Below are 21,411 nucleotides of genomic sequence, written 5' to 3'. Positions count from 1 at the left end.
ATTAGAACACTCCTTAATACCATACAGAAAAATAAACTCAAAATAGATTCGAGACCTAAATGTAAGACCAGACACTATAAAACTCTTAGAGGAAAACATAGGAAGAACATTCTTTGACATAAATCACAGCAAGATCTTTTTTGATCCACCTCCTAGAGTAATGGAAATAAAAACAAAAATAAACAAATGGGACCTAATGAAAACTTCAAAGCTTTTGCACAGCAAAGGAAACCATAAACAAGACGAAAAGACAACCCTCAGAATGGGAGAAAATATTTGCAAATGAATCAACAGACAAAGGATTAATCTCCAAAATACATAAACAGCTCATGCAGCTCAATATTAAAGAAACAAACAACCCAATCCAAAAATGGGCAGAAGACCTAAATAGACACTTCTCCAAACAAGACATACAGATGGCCAAGAAGTACATGAAAAGCTGCTCAACATCACTAATTATTAGAGAAATGCAAATCAAAACTACAATGAGGTATCACCTCACACCAGTTAGAATGGGTATCATCAGAAAATCTACAAACAACAAATGTTGGAGAGGGTGTGGAGAAAAGGGAACCCTCTTGCACTGTTGGTGGGAATGTAAATTGATACAGCCACTATGGAGGTTCCTTAAAAAACTAAAAATAGAATTACCATATGATCCAGCAATCCCACTACTGGGCATATATACCCAGAGAAAACCATAATTCAAAAAGACACATGCATCCCAGTGTTCATTGCAGCACTATTTACAATAGCCAGGTCATGGAAGCAACCTAAATGCCCATCGACAGAAGAATGGATAAAGAAGATGTGGTACATATGTACAATGGAATATTACTCAGCCATAAAAAGGAACAAAATTGAGTCATTTGTTGAGACGTGGATGGATCTAGAGACTGTCATACAGAGTGAAGTAAGTCAGAAAGAGAAAAACAAATATCGTATATTAACGCATGTTTGTGGAACCTAGGAAAATGGTACAGATGAACCGGTTTGCAGGGCAGAAATTGAGACACAGATGTCGAGAACAAACGTATGGACACCAAGGGGGGAAGTGGCGGGGGGTGGGGATGAATTGGGAGATTGGATTGACATGTATACACTAATATGTGTAAAATAGATAACTAATAAGAACCTTCTGCATAAAAACTAAATAAAATTAAATTAAAAAATTAAAAAAAAACTTACAGATTTTTCATTGCACATTACAGAGGTGACAGAGAACTTGAAATATGTTTACATTCATCACTATTTCAAAAATACAGTAATTCTTAGGCCTCCATCAGATCTTGTTATTTGTTCTTGTGTTAAAGAAACACATATATTACTTTATCACAAATTTCTTTCTTTGTATTTTGAACCTGTATTTCAATGTAATTGGTTGCCATGGAATCTTCTGCATTTTATTTTGTGCATTTAAAAGCATTATTCTGGAAAGGCTTCTGAGACTACACCAGGCTTCAAGAGGGCCCCCTGGCAGAGCAAGAAAGGCTAATCCCCACCTCTAGGTGGATCAATCCTCTCCACCACTTTATTCCTTCCACTTTGGCCTCTCATCAGCAGAAGTCTGCAGGCCTGGGGGTAGGAAGCATTGCCCCAATTAGCTATATTCCATAATTTATTCAAATTGCCTTAGTTTCCCCCTAACATCCTTTTTCTCTCTCAGGAACACGTCCAGAATACACATTACATTTAGTTATCATGTCTCCTTGGGCTTCTCTTGGCTGTGACAATTTTTCAGACTTTCCCTGCTTTTGTTTGATGACCTTGACAGTTTCAAGGGGTTCTGGTCAGGTGCTGTGTAGTCTGTGTCTTATTGGGATTTGTCTAAAGTTTTAGTCATAATTAGAGTGGGATTATGGACTTCTGGGTAGGAAGACCACATCATATCAAGGGTACTTACTGCCGACATGACTTATCACTGTTGACGTTGACCTTGATGTGGTTTTCATCAGGTTTCTCCATTGTAAAGTTACTCTTCTGCTCCCTTTGGAAGAAAGTCACTATGCACCGTCTATACTTAAGGAGTGGGAAGCCATTCTCCACCTTGGAGTATTTACCAAAACTTTTTGGAATTCCTCTGAATGGGAAATTTGTCTATTCTCCCTCATTTATTTATTTATCCAGTCATTTATTTACACCAGCATGAACTCATGGATGTTTATTTTATACTTTGGGTTACAACCCAATGCTACTTTTGTTATTTTGTTGCCATTCTATTTTTTTAAATTTAACATTATCGAGGTATAGTTTATGTATAATAAAATGCACCATTTTGAGTGCATAGTTGAAGGAGTCTCAGCAAATGCCTCCACTTGGGGAACCCACATCCCTAGCCCCAGGCACACCACATGAGTGTCGGTGGACCGTAACTGAATTCCCAGGACGTTGGACCTGGAGGATATCAACTTCCCATTTCAAGTTTAGAGAAGCCCAAGTCTCCCACCCGGGTTAAACAGGGGCAAAAACATGCGCATATCAGCAGTTTCCCCCCACCCCCGCCTTCAGCAGCTCAGCAACTTTGCTTAAAGGTGCTGCGGAGGGGTCTGGAGTGCAAAGGTGCCTGCGGAACACAGTGGGGTCACCCAGCCCCTCCTGGCTGGCCACGGGGTGGGGGAGTTTATGGGGGGTCATGGAGGAGTGAACTCCTTCCCTGCTTTCAGCGTGTCCCCCGCATTGCCTTCTCAGCTCTCTGCCCTCTCTCTCTCACAGCCCTTTCGTCCAGGAACCCTTAGGGGTCAGACGGGGCCCAGAGGCCACTCCGCGCTGTCCGGGCTGGGGCTGGGTGTCAGGGCCGGCGGGCGGGCCTGTGGCGCTGGGGGGCGGTCCGAGCCGGGCGGTGGGCGGGGGCCGGATCCTTGGCCTCGGTCCCAGGGGCGGCGCCGCATCGCGAACAGTCCGGGTCCCTCCCAGACGGGAGCAGCACAGGCGGTGCCTCGCGACCGAGGAGCCATGGACGGCAGCGGCCCCTTCAGCTGCCCCATCTGCCTGGAGTCGCTCCGGGAGCCAGTGACGCTGCCCTGCGGCCACAACTTCTGCCTCGCCTGCCTGGGCGCGCTTTGGCCGCATCGCGGCGCGGGTGGCGCCGGCGGGCCGGGAGGCACGGCCCGCTGCCCGCTGTGCCAGGAGCCCTTCCCCGACGGCCTGCAGCTCCGCAAGAACCACACGCTGTCTGAGTTGCTGCAGCTCCGCCAGGGCTCCGGCCCGGGGCCCGGCCCCGGCCCGGCCCGGGCCCCCGAGCCGGTGGCGCCCAGTGCGCCGCCCAGTGTGGCGCCCAGTGCGCCGCCCAGTGCGCCGCCCAGCGCCCCGGAGCCGTCGGCTCCCTGTGCGCCGGAGCCGTGGCCGGCGGGCGAAGAGCCGGTGCGCTGCGACGCGTGCCCCGAGGGCGCCGCCCTACCCGCCGCGCTCTCCTGCCTCTCCTGCTTCGCCTCCTTCTGCCCCGCGCACCTAGGCCCGCACGAGCGCAGCCCCGCGCTGCGCGGACACCGCCTGGTGCCGCCGCTGCGCCGGCTGGAGGAGAGCCTGTGCCCGCGCCACCTGCGGCCGCTCGAGCGCTACTGCCGCGCGGAGCGAGTGTGCCTGTGTGAGGCCTGTGCCGCCCAGGAGCACCGGGGCCACGAACTCGTGTCGCTGGAGCAGGAGCGCGCGCTCCAGGAGGTGGGGCGCGGGCGCGGAGGGCGGGCGGGCGACGGGCCTCGCGTGGCGGCCGAGGGCCGGGGACCCCTCACCCTCATCCTTAATTCCCTCCTCTAATCTGAGGATTTTTGCGGTCCCTTCCAGCCCTGACGGCCTCCTCTCGCTGTGGGACATTGCGCTCGGGACAAGAATGGGGGTTGGAGGGACCCAGTGAGAACTCGAAAAAGATGGACGGGCTGGGGGCCTGAGGCTGGAGCGGGGCCCTTGGGGGTTTAAACAGCCGGGAACCGGGTTAGGCCCACGTGGTCCCAGGCGGCTGATTTCCGCCGCGCAGCTGCTGCGCCGGCCGGCCGAGCTCCTGCAGATCCCCGTTTGCCTGGGCTGAGGGTTTGGATGGGTGTGGCAGGCGAAAGGAGTGCTGCAGAGGGTGGTCCGAGCACACAGACCGCTCTGTCCAGCTGTTCCGGGGGCCGTGGCGGGAGCATGTACACGCTGCCTGGCCGGTTACCTCCGCCCCCAGTTTCCTTTGGCCCCCAGCCCGGTCTTGGCGCCTCTGCCTTGGGATTTTCCGTCTCTCCTGCCTGGCGTGGTGACTCATAAGACCCAGGGGATTTGCCCGGAATCCCTATTTTTCAGGCCTGGGCTGGGGGCACAGACTCTTTGGGGACAATGATGTCCGGGACAGCTGAATGCCATCTTGTGCAGGGCCCCCTCCTCACTCTCTTTCTCTGCCTCTTCCCCACTGAAGGAAGTTCTCAAATGCATGTGAGCAACACTGAGGACCGTAGATGGCCCTCTACTTGCACACCAGTCAAAGGGGGGAGGCAGGCAACCCACAGCTGGCCAGCCTGCCCTCTCCCTGGGCATTCGGGAATGGCACCAGCCTGGGCTTGAGGCACCTCTGGCATATCATGGGCACTCCCAGTCCCACCTATACCCAGATACCACTCCCTCCCAGGTCACCCCTCTCCTCCCCCCTTGGTGAGACCTGGGACCCCAGTGCAGGGTTGTGACCTCTGCCAGACCCCATACTCAAGGGTGTCATTCACAGGCCGAGCAGCCCAAAGTCCTGAGCGCTGTGGAGGACCGCATGGACGAGCTGGGCGCGGGCATCGCACAGTCCCGGCGCACGGTGGCCCTCATCAAGGTCCGATCCCATCCTAACCCCCGCCCCCGTTCACTCCTGCAGTATCCTCCTGGCAGTGTGAGCTTTCAGCATGGTACCGTCCACTCTAAAGAAGCCCACGCTCAAGGCATTGCCCGGCTCCAGTGAGCACAAGTGTCTCCCCTGACCTGACATAGACCCAGGGCAGCTGGGGCTGGTGCTTCTGTCCCCCCGAGAGGACAGGGGGGGAAAGTGGGGTATGGGAAGTGATGTTCTTTGCCTTCATCACCGCCACCTCTGTCCTCCTGTGCAGAGTGCAGCCGTGGCAGAGCGGGAAAGGGTGAGCCGGCTGTTTGCCGAGGCTGCAGCCGTCCTGCAGGGGTTTCAGGCAGAGGTGCTGTCCTTCATCGACGAGGGGGAGGCGACCATGCTGGGCCGCTCCCAGGGCGACCTGCGGCGGCAGGAGGGACAGCGCAGCCGGCTCAGCCGGGCCCGCCGCAACCTCGGTCAGGTCCCTGAAGCCGACTCGGTCAGCTTCCTGCAGGTGAGGGCAGCTCTGCAGGCCAGAGAGGACGTGGAAGGGGGTAGGCGGGAAGCGGAGGGAGAAGGCAGCGGGTGCCTGGGCTTCAGGGCTGTGCCAGCCCCCTGGTGGCGCCGTGTCACCCCAGCCAGGAGGAGCTGTGGCCAGCAGGGCCTTAATGGGCATTTGTCTGGCACAGGAGCTCCTGGAGCTCAGGCTGGCCCTGGAGGAGGGGTGCGGTCCCGGGCCCGGGCCCCCAAGGGAGCTCAGCTTCACCAAGTCATCCCAGGCCGTGCAGGTGGTACGAGATGGCCTGGCTTCAGCCTGCACCAGCCAGTGGGAGCAGCTGCAGGGGCTGGGCAGCGACGAGGATGGGCTGCAGAAGCCAGGCACGGAAGGTGGGTGCCCCCGCAAGTGACTCATCCTTCCCCAGACTCCCCGCACGGGCCCCCAGGCCTGGTGCCCGTTCAGGAGTGGAGGATGGAAACTGCCAGGCTCAGGGTGGGACCCAAAATCCTGCCAATGGCTGGAGCACAAGTCAGCCCCTTTGGCCACAGCCCAGGGGGCAGAGCAGGCCTCTCCTAGACCATCCTCTAGCTTCAGAAGGGCTGAGGCCCAGGGAGGAAGTGGAGCGGGGGCAGAGCCCGAGGACCAGGCATGTGTGTGAACACAGTGTACCATATTTGGGGGTGTGCCTGTCCCCAGGTGGCCTGGGGTGCTGGGAGGAAGGGGGAGGAGGGTAAGTTCAGTCATAGGTTCGGTGGGGGGCGGTCACCTTGCACAGCGGCCCAGCCACGGGCAGCTGGGGAGACCCCCTCTGCACTGTCTCTTCTTCTGCAGCGGATGCTGAGTCCCAGGACCCCGAAAGCGCCAACAGCCTGGAGAGTGAGGCTCCCAGGGATTACTTCCTCAAGTGTAAGTCGACACCTGGGCTCGCCCCACTGCTCATAAGGGGCCCTCCCAAGGCTTCTGGGCTGGGCCCTGGCGCATGAGGTCTTCGATTCCTGTCCCTCATTCATGCAGTGAACTAGGTTAGCTCATGGGGTGCTCCCCAGGGTGGCCTGCTTGCAGAGGGCCAGTTGCAGAGGAGGGGAGAGGCTGTGTTTGCGGAGGTGGGCCCCTAGGGGAGGGACTGTCCCACCTGACCTTGGACCTGAGCCCTGCATCTCTCTCTGTTCCGTGGGAGCAGTTGCGTACATCGTGGACCTGGACAGCGACACGGCAGACAAGTTCCTGCAGCTGTTTGGAACCAAGGGTGTGAAGAGGGTGCTGTGTCCCATCAACTACCCCGAGTCGCCCACCCGCTTCACCCACTGCGAGCAGGTGCTGGGCGAGGGCGCCCTGGACCGGGGCACCTACTACTGGGAGGTGGAGATCATTGAGGGCTGGGTCAGCGTGGGAGTCATGGCTGAAGACTTCTCCCCGCAAGAGCCCTACGACCGGGGCCGGCTTGGACGCAATGCTCACTCCTGCTGCCTGCAGTGGAACGGACGCAGCTTCTCTGTCTGGTTCCACGGGCTGGAGTTGCTCCTGCCCCACCCCTTCTCGCCCACCGTCGGGATCTGCCTGGAATATGCTGATCGAACCCTGGCCTTCTATGCCGTGCGGGATGGCAAGATGAGCCTTCTGCGGAGGCTGAAGACCTCCCGGGCCCGCCGGAGTGGCTCCCCAGCCTCCCCGGTTGACCCCTTCCAGAGCCGCCTGGACAGCCACTTTGCGGGGCTCTTCACACACAGGCTCAAGCCCGCCTTCTTCCTGGAGAGCGTGGATGCCCATCTGCAGATCGGGCCCCTCAAGAAGTCCTGCATATCCGTGCTGAAGAGGAGGTGATGCAGGGGGCACGGGGCCTCCTCCCGCTGCGGTCGCAGCTCCTGGGAAGCTTGCTTCTCTGCACCCCTGCTTTGCCCCAGGGAAGACACCGGCCTTGGAGTCCCACACATTCCCCAGGCTTCTCATTCCTAGAGGCCTCCACCTTCCATATACAAGGCCTTCCACCTCTCAGGGAGGAGGCTCCCCAGACCCTGTCCCCCTGCAGGCCTTGTTTCTGGGAGAAGGGTTACCCCGACCCCTCCTCTCCCAGGTTCTTGGGACAGTGCCTGGCACATAGTAGGTGCTCAATAAACAATTGTCGAATGAATGACTCCCTTTTCTACCCTTCTCTCCACCCACCAAGGATTCCCAATACTTCTCATCTTTCAAGAGCAGGTCTCGAAAGGCAGGACAAAGGAACAAGCCCCTAGTCCCAGATTCCTATTGGGAGGGAGAACCCTGGCCCAGGAAGAGGAGGCTGAAATGGGGTGCCTACCCTTCGGGGCACACCTGCTTCCTGGTTCTGGACAGGGAGAGGTAGAGGTGGCTTCTCCCGGAGGGGTCCAGCCCCACAGTCATTCTGGCTGCCCGAGTGTTTGCTCCGGACAGCCTGGTTCCCACCCACTATTTTCATCCTTGATACCACAGCCTCGTTCTGGACCTGCCTAATGGTGTCTGTGCCCAGGAGTAAATACAGACGTCACATCCCCCAAGAGCAGGGCATAACTCCTGGGCATGGGCAAGAAAGTTTGAGACCTAGAGCTTCTTTCATACACATACCTTCTCAGCCCCTGAGAGAGGTGGTTGAACTGACCTCCGGGTGCGGCTGGAGTGGAGAACGTCTACGCTAAAATGACCTGTGTCCTCCTTTGGAAGCTGCTTGCCATCTCCGCACCAGCTGTGCGGCTGGAACAGTGCTTCGCCTCCATGCGGGGGGAGACCCTGGGCCCTGGGCCCCAGCAGAACCTCCATCTCTCTCCCAAGAAGGCCCGGTGCCCCTGCTGCTCCAGAACCCCCATCCTAGCTTGGGATGCCCGCGTTCTGCTTTCAAGGCGAAGGCTTGCTCCCTGAGGCTACGAGGTGAGTGTGTTCCCAGGCCAGCCCCCTCCTCCTGGGGTTGTCTGTGACTCAGGTGCACCCCAGGGAGGGCCATGCCTGGAGAGCAGAGGCAGGCAGAGAGCCCAAGGTCGTGTGGGACAATGGGTGAGTTATGCAGCCAGACGGCAAGGCCATACAAGTCCTGCCCTGGCTGCCTCACCAGCTAAAAATAACCCCTCCCACAGAGCCTGCTGGTGCCCCAGAAGCCAGGATGTTGTTTTTCCGGGCGGGGCCTGCTGGCTCCTGGGGCTCTGTGTTCTCAACACGGTTTCCTTGACAGCCAAGGGCCCCAACTCCCCGGGCCTGGGGCGGATGGGGGAGGCTGCTCCTGTCGCTGTCACAACGTGGACCAATGGGAGCCTCCCACCTTTCCCAGAGCCCCTCCCACCCCCCACCCTGGCGCGCCCCACCCCACACACTCCCCTTACAGAGAACCCTCGGGTCCCTGATCCTGCAGGGTCTGGCATGTCACGGAACGTGAGTTAGATGGACGTGGCCCTGCACAGGACTGGCGCTTCCTGGTTGGAAGGCCCTGCCACTTGCAGAGGCCCTGCCACTTGCAGAGTGACTGCCAGCTTCCAAAGACTCATGGAACCTTGTGTATCTTTTTTTTTTTTTTTTTTTGGCTGCGTTGGGTCTTCGTTGCTTCACGTGGGCTTTCTCTAGTTGCGGCGAGCAGGGTCTACTCTTCCTTGCAGTGTGCGGGCTTCTCATTGCGGTGGCTTCTCTTGTTGCGGAGCACGGGCTCTAGGCACGTGGGCTGCAGTAGTTGTGGCATGTGGGCTCAGTAGTTGTGGCTCACAGGCTCTAGAACTCAGGCTCAGTAATTGTGGTACACGGGCTTAGTTGCTCCGAGGCATGTGGGATCTTCCCAGACCAGGGCTCGAACCTGTGTCCTCTGCATTGGCAGGCAGATCCTTAACCACTGCGCCACCAGGGAAGTCCCGAACCTTATGCGTCCTAATCCTACTTCCCAGTGTTAACAGATTTACAGCTCAAAGCAGGGGACTGGCTCACCCAGGGCTGCACAGCTCGCAAGGGGCTGGCTGAGCCCGCCCCTAGGTTTCAGTGTTATCCCCAGAATGGAGTGTTAGCTGCAACCCTGAACTTCCTCTGTGACTCTAGGAAAATACTAGAGCCGGAGAGATGGGGTGTATGTGAGAGTCTGTGTTTTCGGGTGTATCTCTTTGCCTATGTGTGTGTTTGTGTGTCTGTGTGTATCTATGTTATGTCTCTGCCTCTGTGTGTGTGTCTGTGCTTGTACGGTGTGTGTGCATTAGTGTATAGGTCTTCATGCCTGCCTGGGTGTATGTCTGTGTATTTGTGTGTGTGGATCCAGCCCAGTGACTTTTCAAACATGCTCTGAGGACACCTGGAGTTCTGAAGAGGTATAATGAGGCAGGGCAGGCTGGAGGGGTGGGAGGGGAAACCAGGGGTCGAGCCCCTCACTGCCCCTAACAACACTTTAATCAGAGCAGATTTTACCCAAGATGACTTGCAAAAAGAGAAGCTGTTAAAAAGACGTAAGTTTAGAAAACCATCGATCTAGTCCAAGTCTTCTTTTACCACTACCGTTTCCAGATGAAGAAATTGAGGCGTGTGCTTAAAAATGTCCAAACACGCATGCACACACGCGCCCGCGCTGCTTCCCAAAGCTAAGCCTGTGTAAGAGCTGCCCTCGGCCCAGTTTCCACGGCCACCAGAGCCCTTCCTCCAGAGCTGCCTGAGGATCTGTGAGCCCCGCCAGTCACAGACAATGGCAGTGTGTGAAGAAGGTGAAGGGTCTTCTGAGGCTGTGCTGCTATTAGCTGAGTCTGGCTCCTTTGGGCCAGGCGGGGAGCCAGCCGCCACTTGAGTTTTGTTTCTGTGGGAAAATGAGCTCCGGAATTCCAAACGACAGACTGACCAACGGACTTGAGCATCTCTCCCCTCTCGGCAACTAAGGACAGCCGGGTCCCGTACCCCTCACCCCTCCCATTATCCCCCCCCAACCCCCAACTCCAGGAGGAAAGGGACAGACGCATCCTTTCCCCTCCCTCTCCTCCTCCGACCCACTCAGCGGACTCACAGAAGTGCCTTTCTTCACCTCCCCTCCTCCCAGGCACAGGGTGAGGCTGGACTGAGACTGTGGCTAAAAAGGAGGGCCTGGCCAGGAAGATGGGGCTGAACTGGGAGGGGCAGAGGTTTGCAGACGGCTCTACTGGTGCTGGGTTTTCTCCCCTGGGAAGAAAATAGCATTTAACTGCAGGGTCTGTGACCCAGTCAGCCCCACACACAACACACACATTCCCATTTGATGCCAACGTTCAAAATGTGGAACACGAGGTCACTCCCTTTCTGCACCGTCACATCCTCCAGAAGATGCCTGAGAACTGCAGGAGGCCGTGGGTGGTCCTCATGGTCTCCACCTGGATAGAAGCCTCAACCTCCTCCTTCCCAGCGTCCTCAGAGAAGGGGCCAGGGAGGGAGTTCACACCCCGAGCACTGAGGCAGGTAGGACACATTCTTTGATGCCTTGTGTACTTTGTCTTTAAATGACATTCAATTTTTGAATTTTACTCGGTAATATCTCTGATTTTGCTTTAATGTAAAGGGCAACACTTCTCTGCCCAGCAGTGGAGAATGGTTTTTGTGTGTGAGTTCTGGAATCAGAAAGTCTTGGCTAAAAATTCCGCTTTAGCCATTTCCCAGCTGCTATGCCTTTGGGCAGGGTGCTTAGTCCCCTCCATGCCTCGGTTCCCTCACTTGTAAAATAGGGATAATAATAGAACTGCAAATACAGAGACAGAGAACAAACAGGTGGCTGCCAGAGGGGAGTGGGTTGGGGGAGGCAAGAAACACGTGAGGGAGTTACAGAGTAAACTGCCTAGGGTTATTTTTTTTAAATGAAATAAAATTATGGAATATAGTTTTTTAAATTTTATTTATTTATTTTTGGCTGCGTTGGGCCTTTGTTGCTGGGTGCAGGCTTTCTCTCATTGTGGCGAGCGGGGCCTACTCTTCGTTGCAGTGCGTGGGCTTCTGATTGCGGTGGCTTCTCTTGTTGTGGAGCACGGGCTCTAGGCCTGCGGGCTCAGTAGTTGTGGCACACGGGTTTAGTTGCTCTGTGGCATGTGGGATATTCCCGGACCATGGCTCGAAACTGTGTCCCCTGCATTGGCAGGCGGATTCTTAACCATTGCGCCACCAGGGAAGTCTGTGTTATTTTGAGGATTAAATGAGGTAATTTAGGCAAAGTGCTTGTCACAAGTCTGGCACAGAGTGAGCTTTCAATAAATGTTATTGGTATTCTTCTTCTTCTCTTGAACGATGAGTAAAATTGGTATTCTTGGAAGTTTCGTCAATCCTTGGGGGATCCATGGATTTGTTCTTTGGGGGCTAAGATTAACCCAGACCTAAATTCGTCAGGATACTTACATTTTGCCCCACCCACTAAGGTTGGACACTTTCACTCACTCATTCAACAATGTTTATTCAGTGTGGTGTACTGTTCTCCGGGGCTGCGGATACAGTGGTGAGTGACCCAAACAGAGATGCCTGTGCCACACAACCGGCCGTGTGATCATTGCAGCTGTAGTAAGTACTGTACAAGAAAAGGGCAGCAACTCCACCCCTGCGGATACACCCCAAAGAACTGAAAGCAGGCACTCAAACAGATGCTTGTACACCCACGTTCACAGCAGCACTATTCACAACAGCCAAAGGGTGGAAGCAACCCAAGTGTCCATCAGTGGACGAATGGATAAACAAAATGTGCTCTGAATATACAATGGCCTTAAAAAGGAATGAAATTCTGACACATGCTATCACATGAATAAACTTTGAAGACATTATGCTAAGTGAAATAAGCCAAAGGCAAAAGGACAAATCTTGTGTTTCCACTTCTATGAGGCACCTAGAATAGACAAATTCATAGAGACAGAAAGTAGGAGGGGGGTTCCCAGCGGCTGGGGGAGGGGGCATTGAGGAGCTCCTGTTTAATGGGGTCAGAATTTCAGTCTGAGATGATGAAAAAGTTCTAGAGGTGGATCGTGGTAATGGTCTCACAACAATGTGATTGTACTTAGTGCCACCCAACTGTACACTTACAATGGTAAATTTTATGTGATGTATCCAGTGTATTTTACGACTGAGGGGAAGAAAAGTTTTGCCTCTGCTATATTACAAAACAAAACAAAACACAAATTTCCCAGGGACAGAAATTAAAAAAAAAAAAAAAAAGAAAGAAAGAAGGAAAAAGACAGTGGTCACGAGAAGGGGCCCTATTAGGTGTGGGGGAGGCTCATTTCCAGGGAGGACCTCCCTGAAGGGACAGCTGAGGCCTGGAGGACAAGGAGTGAGCAAGACAAAGAGGATGGGTGTGCGCTCTGGAAGGGGCCAAGCACTCCAGGGGACCAAAGTGTTTTAAGGAAGGCAAATGACATGAGGTGGCAGTGCAGAGCCTGGTAAGGATTCTGGACTTAGGAGGAATGGGAAGCCAAGGCAGGGTTTCGCATGGGTAAACAATACAATCGGATTTGAAAGTTTAAAATCACTCTATAGGGACTTCCCTGGTGGTCCAGTGGTTAGGGCTCCACGCGTCCACTGCAGGGGGTGCGGGTTCGATCCTTGGTTGGGGAACTAAGATCCCGCATGCCACACACAGTGCGGCAAAAAAAAAAAAAAAAAAAAAAAAAAAATCTGTAATTTAAGTGAGAAATGGGTTTAAGGAGGGATAAAAGAGGATGAGAGAGACCATGCATGTTTCCAGGGAGATGGAGATGATCCCACCCACCCCACCCCACCCACCCCGGACTGTTGAAAGGAGGACCCAGAAATAGCAGGGAAGGGCCCAGACCCACTAGAGCCCCTCCTAGCCCCTCCCTGAGCTCCCTCCTGCAGAAGGGTCCCTCCAGGCATGGCTCCTCCCTGCTTCGAAGGTGAAGCCTGTGTCTTTCTGGCTTTCTGGGATCACGCAGGGGAAATGGACAGCAGGGGCGTTGTGTAAACACTCCTACAGCAGGAATCACTCAGAACAGGCCTTGCAGCTGTGCCAGGGGATATTGAACACCACAGAGCGGGGAGGTCTGGACTGGGAGCCACTGGGTGGGGCTCATCTCCATAGCAACCAGAAACAGCCCCAGACAAGCCCTGGCTGGGCTTACAGATGGAGGAGCAAGGAACTTGTGTTACTGAAATACCCATGGCCAAAACGACACGCCCTGAAATAGCTCACTTTCCCATCACCAGCGCCCCATGTGGCATCTCCCACTCTGTCTTCGAAGCCCAAACAAACAACAGCAAATGGCACAAAGTTGAGGGTTACCAAGAGTTTTCTTTCTCTTGCTGGCTTATTGGAAGATGATGACTGGCTGAGTGATAAAAAAAAAAAATACGGTGTATCAAGCATGAACTGGGTCCATACACTCAGGTACAAAAAATGTCAAATTTGGTATTTTTCCTAAATCATAAAATCTGATTATGAGCTGCCCTTTGCCAAGAGGGAAAGGAATTCAACCTCAGGCATGTTTTGGGGGGTTGGGGTCTTCTGTCCACTGGGGCAGCTGCTGAGATTGCCCGGTGTCTGAGCCCAAGTGGTCCTTGTATGGAGAGCTTCCTCTCCCTTGAGCCAAGCAAGGTTTAGAGATTGTGACCAGCTGTTGTCTTTCTGCTCCAGCCCCTTTGTGTTAGTCTGCTAGGGCTCTCGTAACAAAGTATCACAAACTAGGTGGTCTAAACAACAAAAATGCATTGTCTTCCAGCGCTAGGGAGGCCAGAGTCAGAGATCAAGGTGTTGGCAGGGTTGGTCCCTCTGAGGCTTCGAGGCAGGATCTGTTCCAGGCCCCTCCCCTAGCTTCTGGTGATTTGCTGACAATATCTGGCAAAATCCTTCTAGCACTCTGCCGTTGTCTTCACGTGGCGTTCTCCCTGTGTATCTGTATCCGAATTTCCCCTTTTTAAAAGGACACCAATCATATTGGATTAGGGCGCACACTAATGACCTCATCTTTAATTATATCTGCCACAGCCCTGCTTCCAAATAAGGTCACAATTTGAGGAACTAGGGGTTAGGATTTTGACACATGAATTTAAACGGGGGACAAAATTCAACCCATAATATCCACCCTCTAAGCTGGGCTCCGTGATACAGGGGCTGGGACTCTGCATTTCTCCACTACCTGCTTCTCCCTGCCTGTCTCTGCCATCAGGGGGCGCTAGAGGACTTGCAGGGCTGAAGGAGAAGGGGCTGGCGGCTTCCCAGCTGCTGGCGGTTCCATCATCACTGGAAGGCTTCTTCACTGGGGCAGCTGCAGTTCCTTAGCGGCAACTAAATGCACTTTGTAGTTTTTCCGACCCTTGCAGAACCAGCTGCCTGGAGCCCCCTTCAGAGACACCAGCACCAGCAAGAATGTGCCCCCTTCGGAGAGTTGGGTTTTAGTTCCCAGGAGCTTTCCCTTCAAGCGTCTGTGTTTTAATTATTCCGACTTTGCCTTTTGGTCCCCCAGTCCTAGGTTCAGGCACCTCTGCGGCACCTTAGAATTATTTTTTTTCACCTTTTCAGTTACCTAGCGACCTAAGCGACATGGCTGGCTAGCTTTATACCTGTGTTAATTCTTTTTTGCCTCTCCCGTTGCGGAGCACAGGCTCCGGACGCGCAGACTCAGCGGTCATGGCTCACGGGCACAGCCGCTCCGCAGCATGTGGGATCTTCCCAGACCGGGGCACGAACCCGTGTCCCCTGCGTCGGCAGGCGGACTCTCAACCACTGCGCCACCAGGGAAGCCCGGCAGGCGATTCTGAACCACTGTGCCACCAGGGAAGTCCCTAGTTAATTTATAATGTTGTGTTAGTTTCAAGTGTACAGCAAAGTGATTCAGTTACACCTACATATATATATATTTTTTTTCTTTTTCAGATTCTTTTCCATTATAGGTTATTACAAAATATTGAGTATAGTTCCCTGTGCTATACAGTAGGTCCTTGTTGTCTACCTATTTTATATATAGTAGTATATATAGTATATGTTAATCCCAAACTCCTAATTTATCTCCCTCCCCCACATTAAGCAATTTTTAGATAAATTTTAATGGCATTAAGATTTATTCTGGGGGACTTCCCTGGTGGTCCAGTGGTAAAGAATCCACCTTGCAATGCAGGGGACGCGGGCTCGATCCCTGGTCAGGGAACTAAGATCCCACATGCCGTGGGGCAACTAAGCCCACATGCCACAACTACTGAGCTTGAGCGCCTCAACTAGAGCCCACATGCAGCAAACTACAGAACCCACGTGCTCTGGAACCCGCGCGCCACAACTACAGAGTCCACGCGCCCTGGAGCCTGCATGCCACAACTAGAGAAGAGAAAACCCACATGCCACAACTAGAGAGCAGCCCGTGCACCACAATGAAGATCCCACATGCCACAACTAAGACCCAACGCATCCGGAAAAGAGGAATACTGAGCAGAGAAAACATTAACTCCATTATGAGGAGGAATGAGTGTGGTTTAGGCAGGTAACACCTGGGATGATGTTGGGCTGCACCCCACAGGCCCAGCTCCAAAGAGAAGAAAGAGCCTGGAAACAGTGACAGAGACATCAAGGGATTATTGGATAGGAGGTCTGAAGCAAAAGGTCCTGGAGTGACACCCCACCAAGGGCGGCAGACAGAACATAGCAACAATCTTTGATAGTTGGGGGGAGAAGGAGGCTACCATTGACTGGGGCGGGGTGGGGGTGGGTGGGTGGGTGGGGTTGACGTCAGGTGGGGCTCATCAGTTACCCTATACTTAAGAGGATTGGATAGTCATGTGAGTGAAGCAGGGACTTGTGGTAGGGTCTGTGCAGAGAGCTTGAGTGTCCTGGCCATACAGATGAGAAATTGAGGATAAGTATGAGTAGTATAGATGGATTAGGAGATTATGGAGGGTTTAGAATTGATGCAGTGGCACATCTGGAGGCCAAAGGAATTTTATGTTTATCTCTGGGTGATTTTTAAATGAAAATAGACAAACTGTTGTGTCCAGAAGCAGATTGAATGTAAATTGCATAGGTCAATAACTATTGGGGTTTCACTTGATTTGGAAAGAAGGAGTGAAATATCAAAGACGGCAACAAAACAAAACAGAACAAACAAACAGGATTTAAGGTCAGTGAGAGGAGGTTTCAAGGAGAGAAGCCAAGGATAGCCAAGAATCTTCAGCTTAGAAGGATGTAGCATTTACAGAAACAGGGAGGATGAGAAGAGGAGTTAATATGGGTAAATGTGATACGTTCTGTTTTAAACAAATCACATTTGAGATGCTAGTGGTATATCCCACAACTGAAACTGCTATCAAGAAATTGGAAATATATACTGGTGTTTAGGGGAAGAGATTATCTGATTGTCTGCAGATAACTCATATCTGAAACTAGAAAAGAGGAAGGCCATAGTCTGCTGGGCTTTGGAGAGAACCCGCATTTAAGGTTGTGGGAGGAGAAAGAAGAGTCAGTAAAGTAGGCAGCTAGAAAAGGTTCAAGGAGGTAGGAGAACCAGGCAAGTATAGAGTCTAGTGAAGTCAAAGCAGAATTTAAAGAAGGAAGAGGTGATGGTGTGGAAAAGGGTGATGGAGGAAACGTGGAAAAGGCAATTGTATTTGGTGAGGTCTTGGAACCCTGGAGAACGGTGTTAAGTGCCAGCGGTTACAATTCATTCAAATTCATGCTGAGCACTTAATTCCTGCTAGCATTATGCTAGGTGCTGGGGACAGGAAGAAGAGCACCTTCTGGACCCAAGAAGCTCACAGCGTGGCGGAGGAAGTGAGAAGTGAATCAATAATTAAGTTACAATGTTGAAAGTGCTCAAACAGAGGTGTGCTCAAGATACAATCGAAACCCTGCGGAGTGGGCGACCCCACGGGGCTGGATTGGGGAAGGGAGGGTAGGACGGTTTGCTGTCCAAGTTTGTGCTGGGTCTCCAGAGATTCCGCGGGGGCAATTCCAGCAGAACCAGTCCTCTGAGGCCGTGTACAGCTCTTGGGCGGCTATGGTGGGATGGAGCACGAGTGGACCCTGGCTCCTTGGGGGCGTAGGATGTTAGCAATATCTGGGTCCTACTTGAAAGATACGGGATGGAGTTTGCAGTCTGAAGGCGGGATGCAGGAAGGAGAGGCGAACAGCTTCTCTATATTCGCCCCACTTTCTCACACAGGGCAGAAGAGATAGGGGGAGTGGGGGTGAGGGAGACTTTTGGGAAGCTAGTCGACCAAAAACCTCAGTTCGCCGGGGTCCGGTAGCCTCATTACTCTTCCCCGGCCTCTGCACCCGGCCGGAACTCGTGTCATCAGGCCTGGTTTCCCGCCGGCCTGGAAAAGCAGACGGCCCCACAGAGACGTGGAGAACACGGTCGGGAAAAGCCGGGCTCGGGCGGAAGTCACTCTGAGGCGTCGGCAGGGGAGGCCAGTGAACGCCAGTCGGGAGTTGGAGCGACCGGGGCTTGTGAGGGCCCCACGGCCCTAGCAGGTGGAATTGGGCTATTTACTGAAGCTTCTTTCCCTGGTAGGCCAGGGAAAAATTTACATTTTGATTTTCTTTTAATCATGGCTTTGGTTCATAAATTGCTGAATGGCACTTATATTCTCAGAAAATGCCCGAAGCCAAGTGTTGCCTCTTGTCCATTTTTGAGTACTCGCTTTGCAGATTATTGTTCCAGCAGTCTTGAGAAACCAGTGGCTGCTCCTGGCAAAGCCTCTTCTCAGAGGAAGACTGAAGGGAATTTGGAAGGACATCACCAGAGAGAAGTTGATTTGGATATAACTTCTCCTGAGGACAAGCCTGAAGTTAGTTTTGATAAAGCAATTAAAGAAGAAATAAAGGACCATTTTAGGCGTTTGAAGGATGATATTGTGAATCATTGGATAGGGCCTGAAGGCCGCCCTCTGCATGAGGTCTTGATGGAACAAGCCAAGGTTGTCTGGCAGTTCCGCGGCAAAGAAGATTTGGATAAGTGGATAGTGACTTCTGATAAGACGATTGGTGGCAGAAGTGAAGTGTTCCTGAAAATGGGCAGGAGTAACCAAAGTGCACTGCTGTATGGAACTCTGAGCTCTGAGGCACCCCAGGATGGGGAGAGTGGCCGAAGTGGATACTGTGCAATGATATCCAAGATTCCAACGGGCCCTTTTGAGAGGAAGAGGTTTTATGATTGGTCCCAGTTCAACACTCTGTATCTTCGTGTCCGTGGGGATGGTCGACCTTGGATGGTGAATATCAGGGAGGACACGGATATAATCCAGAGGAAGGATCAGATGTACAGTTACTTCATGTTCACCCGTGGGGGGCCCTACTGGCAGGAAGTCAAGATTCCTTTCTCCAAATTTTTCTTCTCTAATCGAGGAAGAATCCGGGATGCCCAGTACCAACTTCTGCTTGACAAGATCTCTTCTATTGGATTCACCCTGGCTGATAAAGTGGATGGTCCATTCTTCCTAGAAATAGATTTTATTGGAGTATTTACTGATCCAGCCCACACAGAAGAATTTGCCTATGAAAATTCTCCAGAGCTTAATCCAAGACTTTTTAAATAGAGATCATGTAGTATTTCTGTGTTACTAAACTAAGGGTAGTAGAATCCATGATGACAAAAATAAAGTACTTCTTTAATGGCATCCAAAAAAAAAAAAAAAAAGACCCAACGCATCCAAAAGTAAAATAAATAAATAATAAATAAATCTTAAAAAAAAAAAAAAGAATTTGATCTGGGAACTTAGTTACCTCTCCCACCTACCTGGTTGTCTTCAATCAGAAACCCAGTGACCTCTGGCCAAGCAGTGGCTCTCTGACCATACTCCTATAAATTGTCCCTTCTAAGAGGGAACCTCTGAATTGACCCTCAAGGGAGCTTTTCCTTTGCGTGCAATGTTGCAATAAGATTTTTTCTATGCAGTTATAACTAACTCATAACTAACAGTGTTCTTCAGCAACATGTAGTAGGGTAGATATCGTTTCAGGAAAGTTGTTTCGGTAAAGCCTCCGCAGCCAGCCACCAGGGGGCACAGCCTCCAGGGTTGCCCCAAGATGCCCAGCCACCCATGAGCGGGAAGAGGGAAGCTCTTTAGAAGACAAAACTCAGGTTTGTCTTCTAAAAGATTCTGAGGAGAGTCTATGGGAAGCAGGGACCAGTTCTGGAGTGGGTGCTGTTTCTGAGTGGGGATTAGAAGCACTGGGGATTAACTAGGGACTGGGGGCCATCACGAGGTGAATGGTTTAGTATTGAGGCACCCCCGCCAATAGTTGGGAATTGCAAAGCTTGTCTAGGGGTATCACTGGTAGGAAAGCAGCAGTTGCTGAGAGAGAGGGGTGTCGTTCCCTCTTATGACTGCTGCTGACTCTGGGAGAAATCAGGTTTCCTGCTGGCTCTGCTGCAGGCTTTGTCCGTGTCTCTGTGAGTCTGTTTCTGTTTTGTAGGTAAGTTCATTTGTGTTGTATTTTAGATTCCACATATGAGTGATATCATACGGTATTTGTCTTTGTCTTTCTGACTTACTTCGCTTAGGTATGTCAATCTCTAGGTCCATCCATGTTGCTGCAAATGGCATTATTTCATTCTTTTTTATGGCTGTGTAGTACTCCATTGTATATATATACCACATCTTCTTTATCCATTCAGCTGTCGATGGACATTTAGGTTGTTTCCACGTCTCGGCTATTGTGAATAGTGCTGCTATAAACATATAGGTGCATGTATCCTTTTGAATTACAGTTTTCTCCAGATATATGCCCAGGAGTGGGATTGCTGGATCAGACGGTAACTCTATTTTTACTTTTTTGAGGAACCTCCATACTGATTTCAATAGTGGGTGCACCAACTTACATTCCCACCAACAGTGTAGGAGGATTCCCTATTCTCCACACCCTTTCCAGCATTTGTCATTTGTAGCCTTTTAATCATGGCCATTCTGACTGGTGTGAGGTGGTACCTCATTGTAGTTTTGATTTGCATTTCTCTAATAATTAGTGATGTTGAGCATATTTTCATGTGCCTGTTGGCCATCTGTATGTCTTCTTTGGAGAAATGTCTATTTAGGTCTTCTGCCCATTTTTCAATTGGGTTGTTTGATTTTTTGATGTTGTATGAGCTGTTTGTATATTTCCAAAATTAAGCCCTTGTCAGCCACATCATTTGCAAATATTTTCTCCGAGTCTGTAGGTTGTCTTTTCGTTTTGTTTATGGTTGCCTTTGCTGTACAGAAGCTTGTAAGTTGACTAGGTCCCACCATTTGTTTATTTTTGCTTTTATTTCTATTGCCTTGGGAGACTGACCCAAGAAAATATTGGTACGATTTATGTCAGAGAATGTTTTGTATATGTTCTCTACTAGGAGTTTTATGGTGTCATGTCTTATAGTTAAGTCTTTAAGCCATGTTATTTCTGTATATGGTGTGAGGGTGTGTTCTAACTTCATTGATTTACATATATGGCCGTACAGCTTTCCCGACACCACTTGCTGAAGAGACTGTCTTTTTTCCATTGTATATTCTTGCCTTCTTTGTCAAAGATTAAGTGACTGTAGGTGTGTGGGTTTATTGGGTCTTTTTTTTTTTTTTTTTTTTTTGAGTCACCGTGCGGCTTTCAGGATCTTAGTTCCCCAACCAGGGATTGAACCCGTGCCCTCGGCAGTGAAAGCGCAGGGTCCTGCCCACTGGACTGCCAGGGAATTCCCTTATTGGGTCTTGATATAAAATGTACTTCTTGGGCTTCCCTGGTGGCGCAGTGGTTGAGAATCTGCCTGCCAATGCAGGGGACACGGGTTCAAGCCCTGGTCTGGGAAGATCCCACATGCCGCGGAGCAACTAGGCCCGTGAGCCACAACTACTGAGCCTGCGCGTCTGGAGCCTGTGCTACGCAACAAGAAAGGCCGCGATAGTGAGAGGCCCGCGCACCGCGATGAAGAGTGTTCCCCACTTGCCACAACTAGAGAAAGCCCTCGCACAGAAACGAAGACCCAACACAGCCATAAATAAATAAAATTTAAAAAAAAAAAAAATGTACTTCTTACTGTGGGTCAACATTAAAAAAAAAAAAGGAAAGCCACCATCTGATAAACTGCTCCCTAGTCTTTTCAACATCAGGACACACATAGAAAATGATTATTTGTGTAACACAAATGATACTTGTCCAACTCACTGGGGCAACTAAATGAAGCTTCTTGGAGCTTAAGAGGTGACTGGAACAGGGTCACCCTGGACCCTGCCTGGCTGTTCTGTGGTGATGGGCACAATATCCCAG

At 51.7% G+C, this 21,411-nt stretch overlaps 2 protein-coding genes across 5 annotated transcripts; both read left to right on the top strand.

The window, feature by feature from the left end:
* The first annotated feature begins 2,904 nt into the window (after positions 1–2,904).
* Positions 2,905–7,398, top strand: TRIM47 (tripartite motif containing 47). 4 transcript variants are annotated; one of them, XM_033438525.2, is made up of 6 exons: positions 2,905–3,657; positions 4,688–4,783; positions 5,055–5,285; positions 5,461–5,659; positions 6,105–6,176; positions 6,451–7,398. In XM_033438525.2, the coding sequence occupies exons 1-6, from the start codon at positions 2,953–2,955 to the stop codon at positions 7,089–7,091; spliced, it is 1,944 nt and encodes a 647-aa protein (XP_033294416.1). In that variant the 5' UTR covers positions 2,905–2,952; the 3' UTR covers positions 7,092–7,398. The 4 variants fall into 4 exon arrangements, with proteins under 4 accessions (XP_033294416.1, XP_004275536.1, XP_033294418.1 ...); XM_004275488.4 differs by having other exon boundaries at positions 6,102–6,176; XM_033438527.2 differs by lacking the exon at positions 4,688–4,783 and having other exon boundaries at positions 6,102–6,176.
* A 10,125-nt stretch (positions 7,399–17,523) lies between these two features.
* LOC101274931 (complex I intermediate-associated protein 30, mitochondrial-like) lies at positions 17,524–18,796 on the top strand. The gene has a single exon (XM_004275487.4). It carries the CDS (start codon positions 17,724–17,726, stop codon positions 18,708–18,710), a length of 987 nt encoding a protein of 328 aa, XP_004275535.1. The 5' UTR covers positions 17,524–17,723; the 3' UTR covers positions 18,711–18,796.
* Positions 18,797–21,411: the final 2,615 nt, after the last annotated feature.

Source organism: Orcinus orca, chromosome 19 (genome assembly GCF_937001465.1).
Source record: "Orcinus orca chromosome 19, mOrcOrc1.1, whole genome shotgun sequence".
In the NCBI taxonomy this organism is placed as follows: domain Eukaryota; kingdom Metazoa; phylum Chordata; class Mammalia; order Artiodactyla; family Delphinidae; genus Orcinus; species Orcinus orca.
This window is presented reverse-complemented; position numbering and strand designations above follow the sequence as displayed.

What these genes read in the sequence shown, in the direction of transcription:
- LOC101274931 (XM_004275487.4), top strand. Translation starts at nt 17,724, where the DNA reads ATGGCTTTGGTTCATAAATTGCTGAATGGCACTTATATTCTCAGAAAA.
- TRIM47 (XM_004275488.4), top strand. Translation starts at nt 2,953, where the DNA reads ATGGACGGCAGCGGCCCCTTCAGCTGCCCCATCTGCCTGGAGTCGCTC. An exon ending in AGGAGCGCGCGCTCCAGGAG is followed by an intron (nt 3,658 to 4,687) that starts GTGGGGCGCGGG and finishes TGTCATTCACAG; the next exon opens with GCCGAGCAGCCCAAAGTCCT. An exon ending in ACTCGGTCAGCTTCCTGCAG is followed by an intron (nt 5,286 to 5,460) that starts GTGAGGGCAGCT and finishes TGTCTGGCACAG; the next exon opens with GAGCTCCTGGAGCTCAGGCT.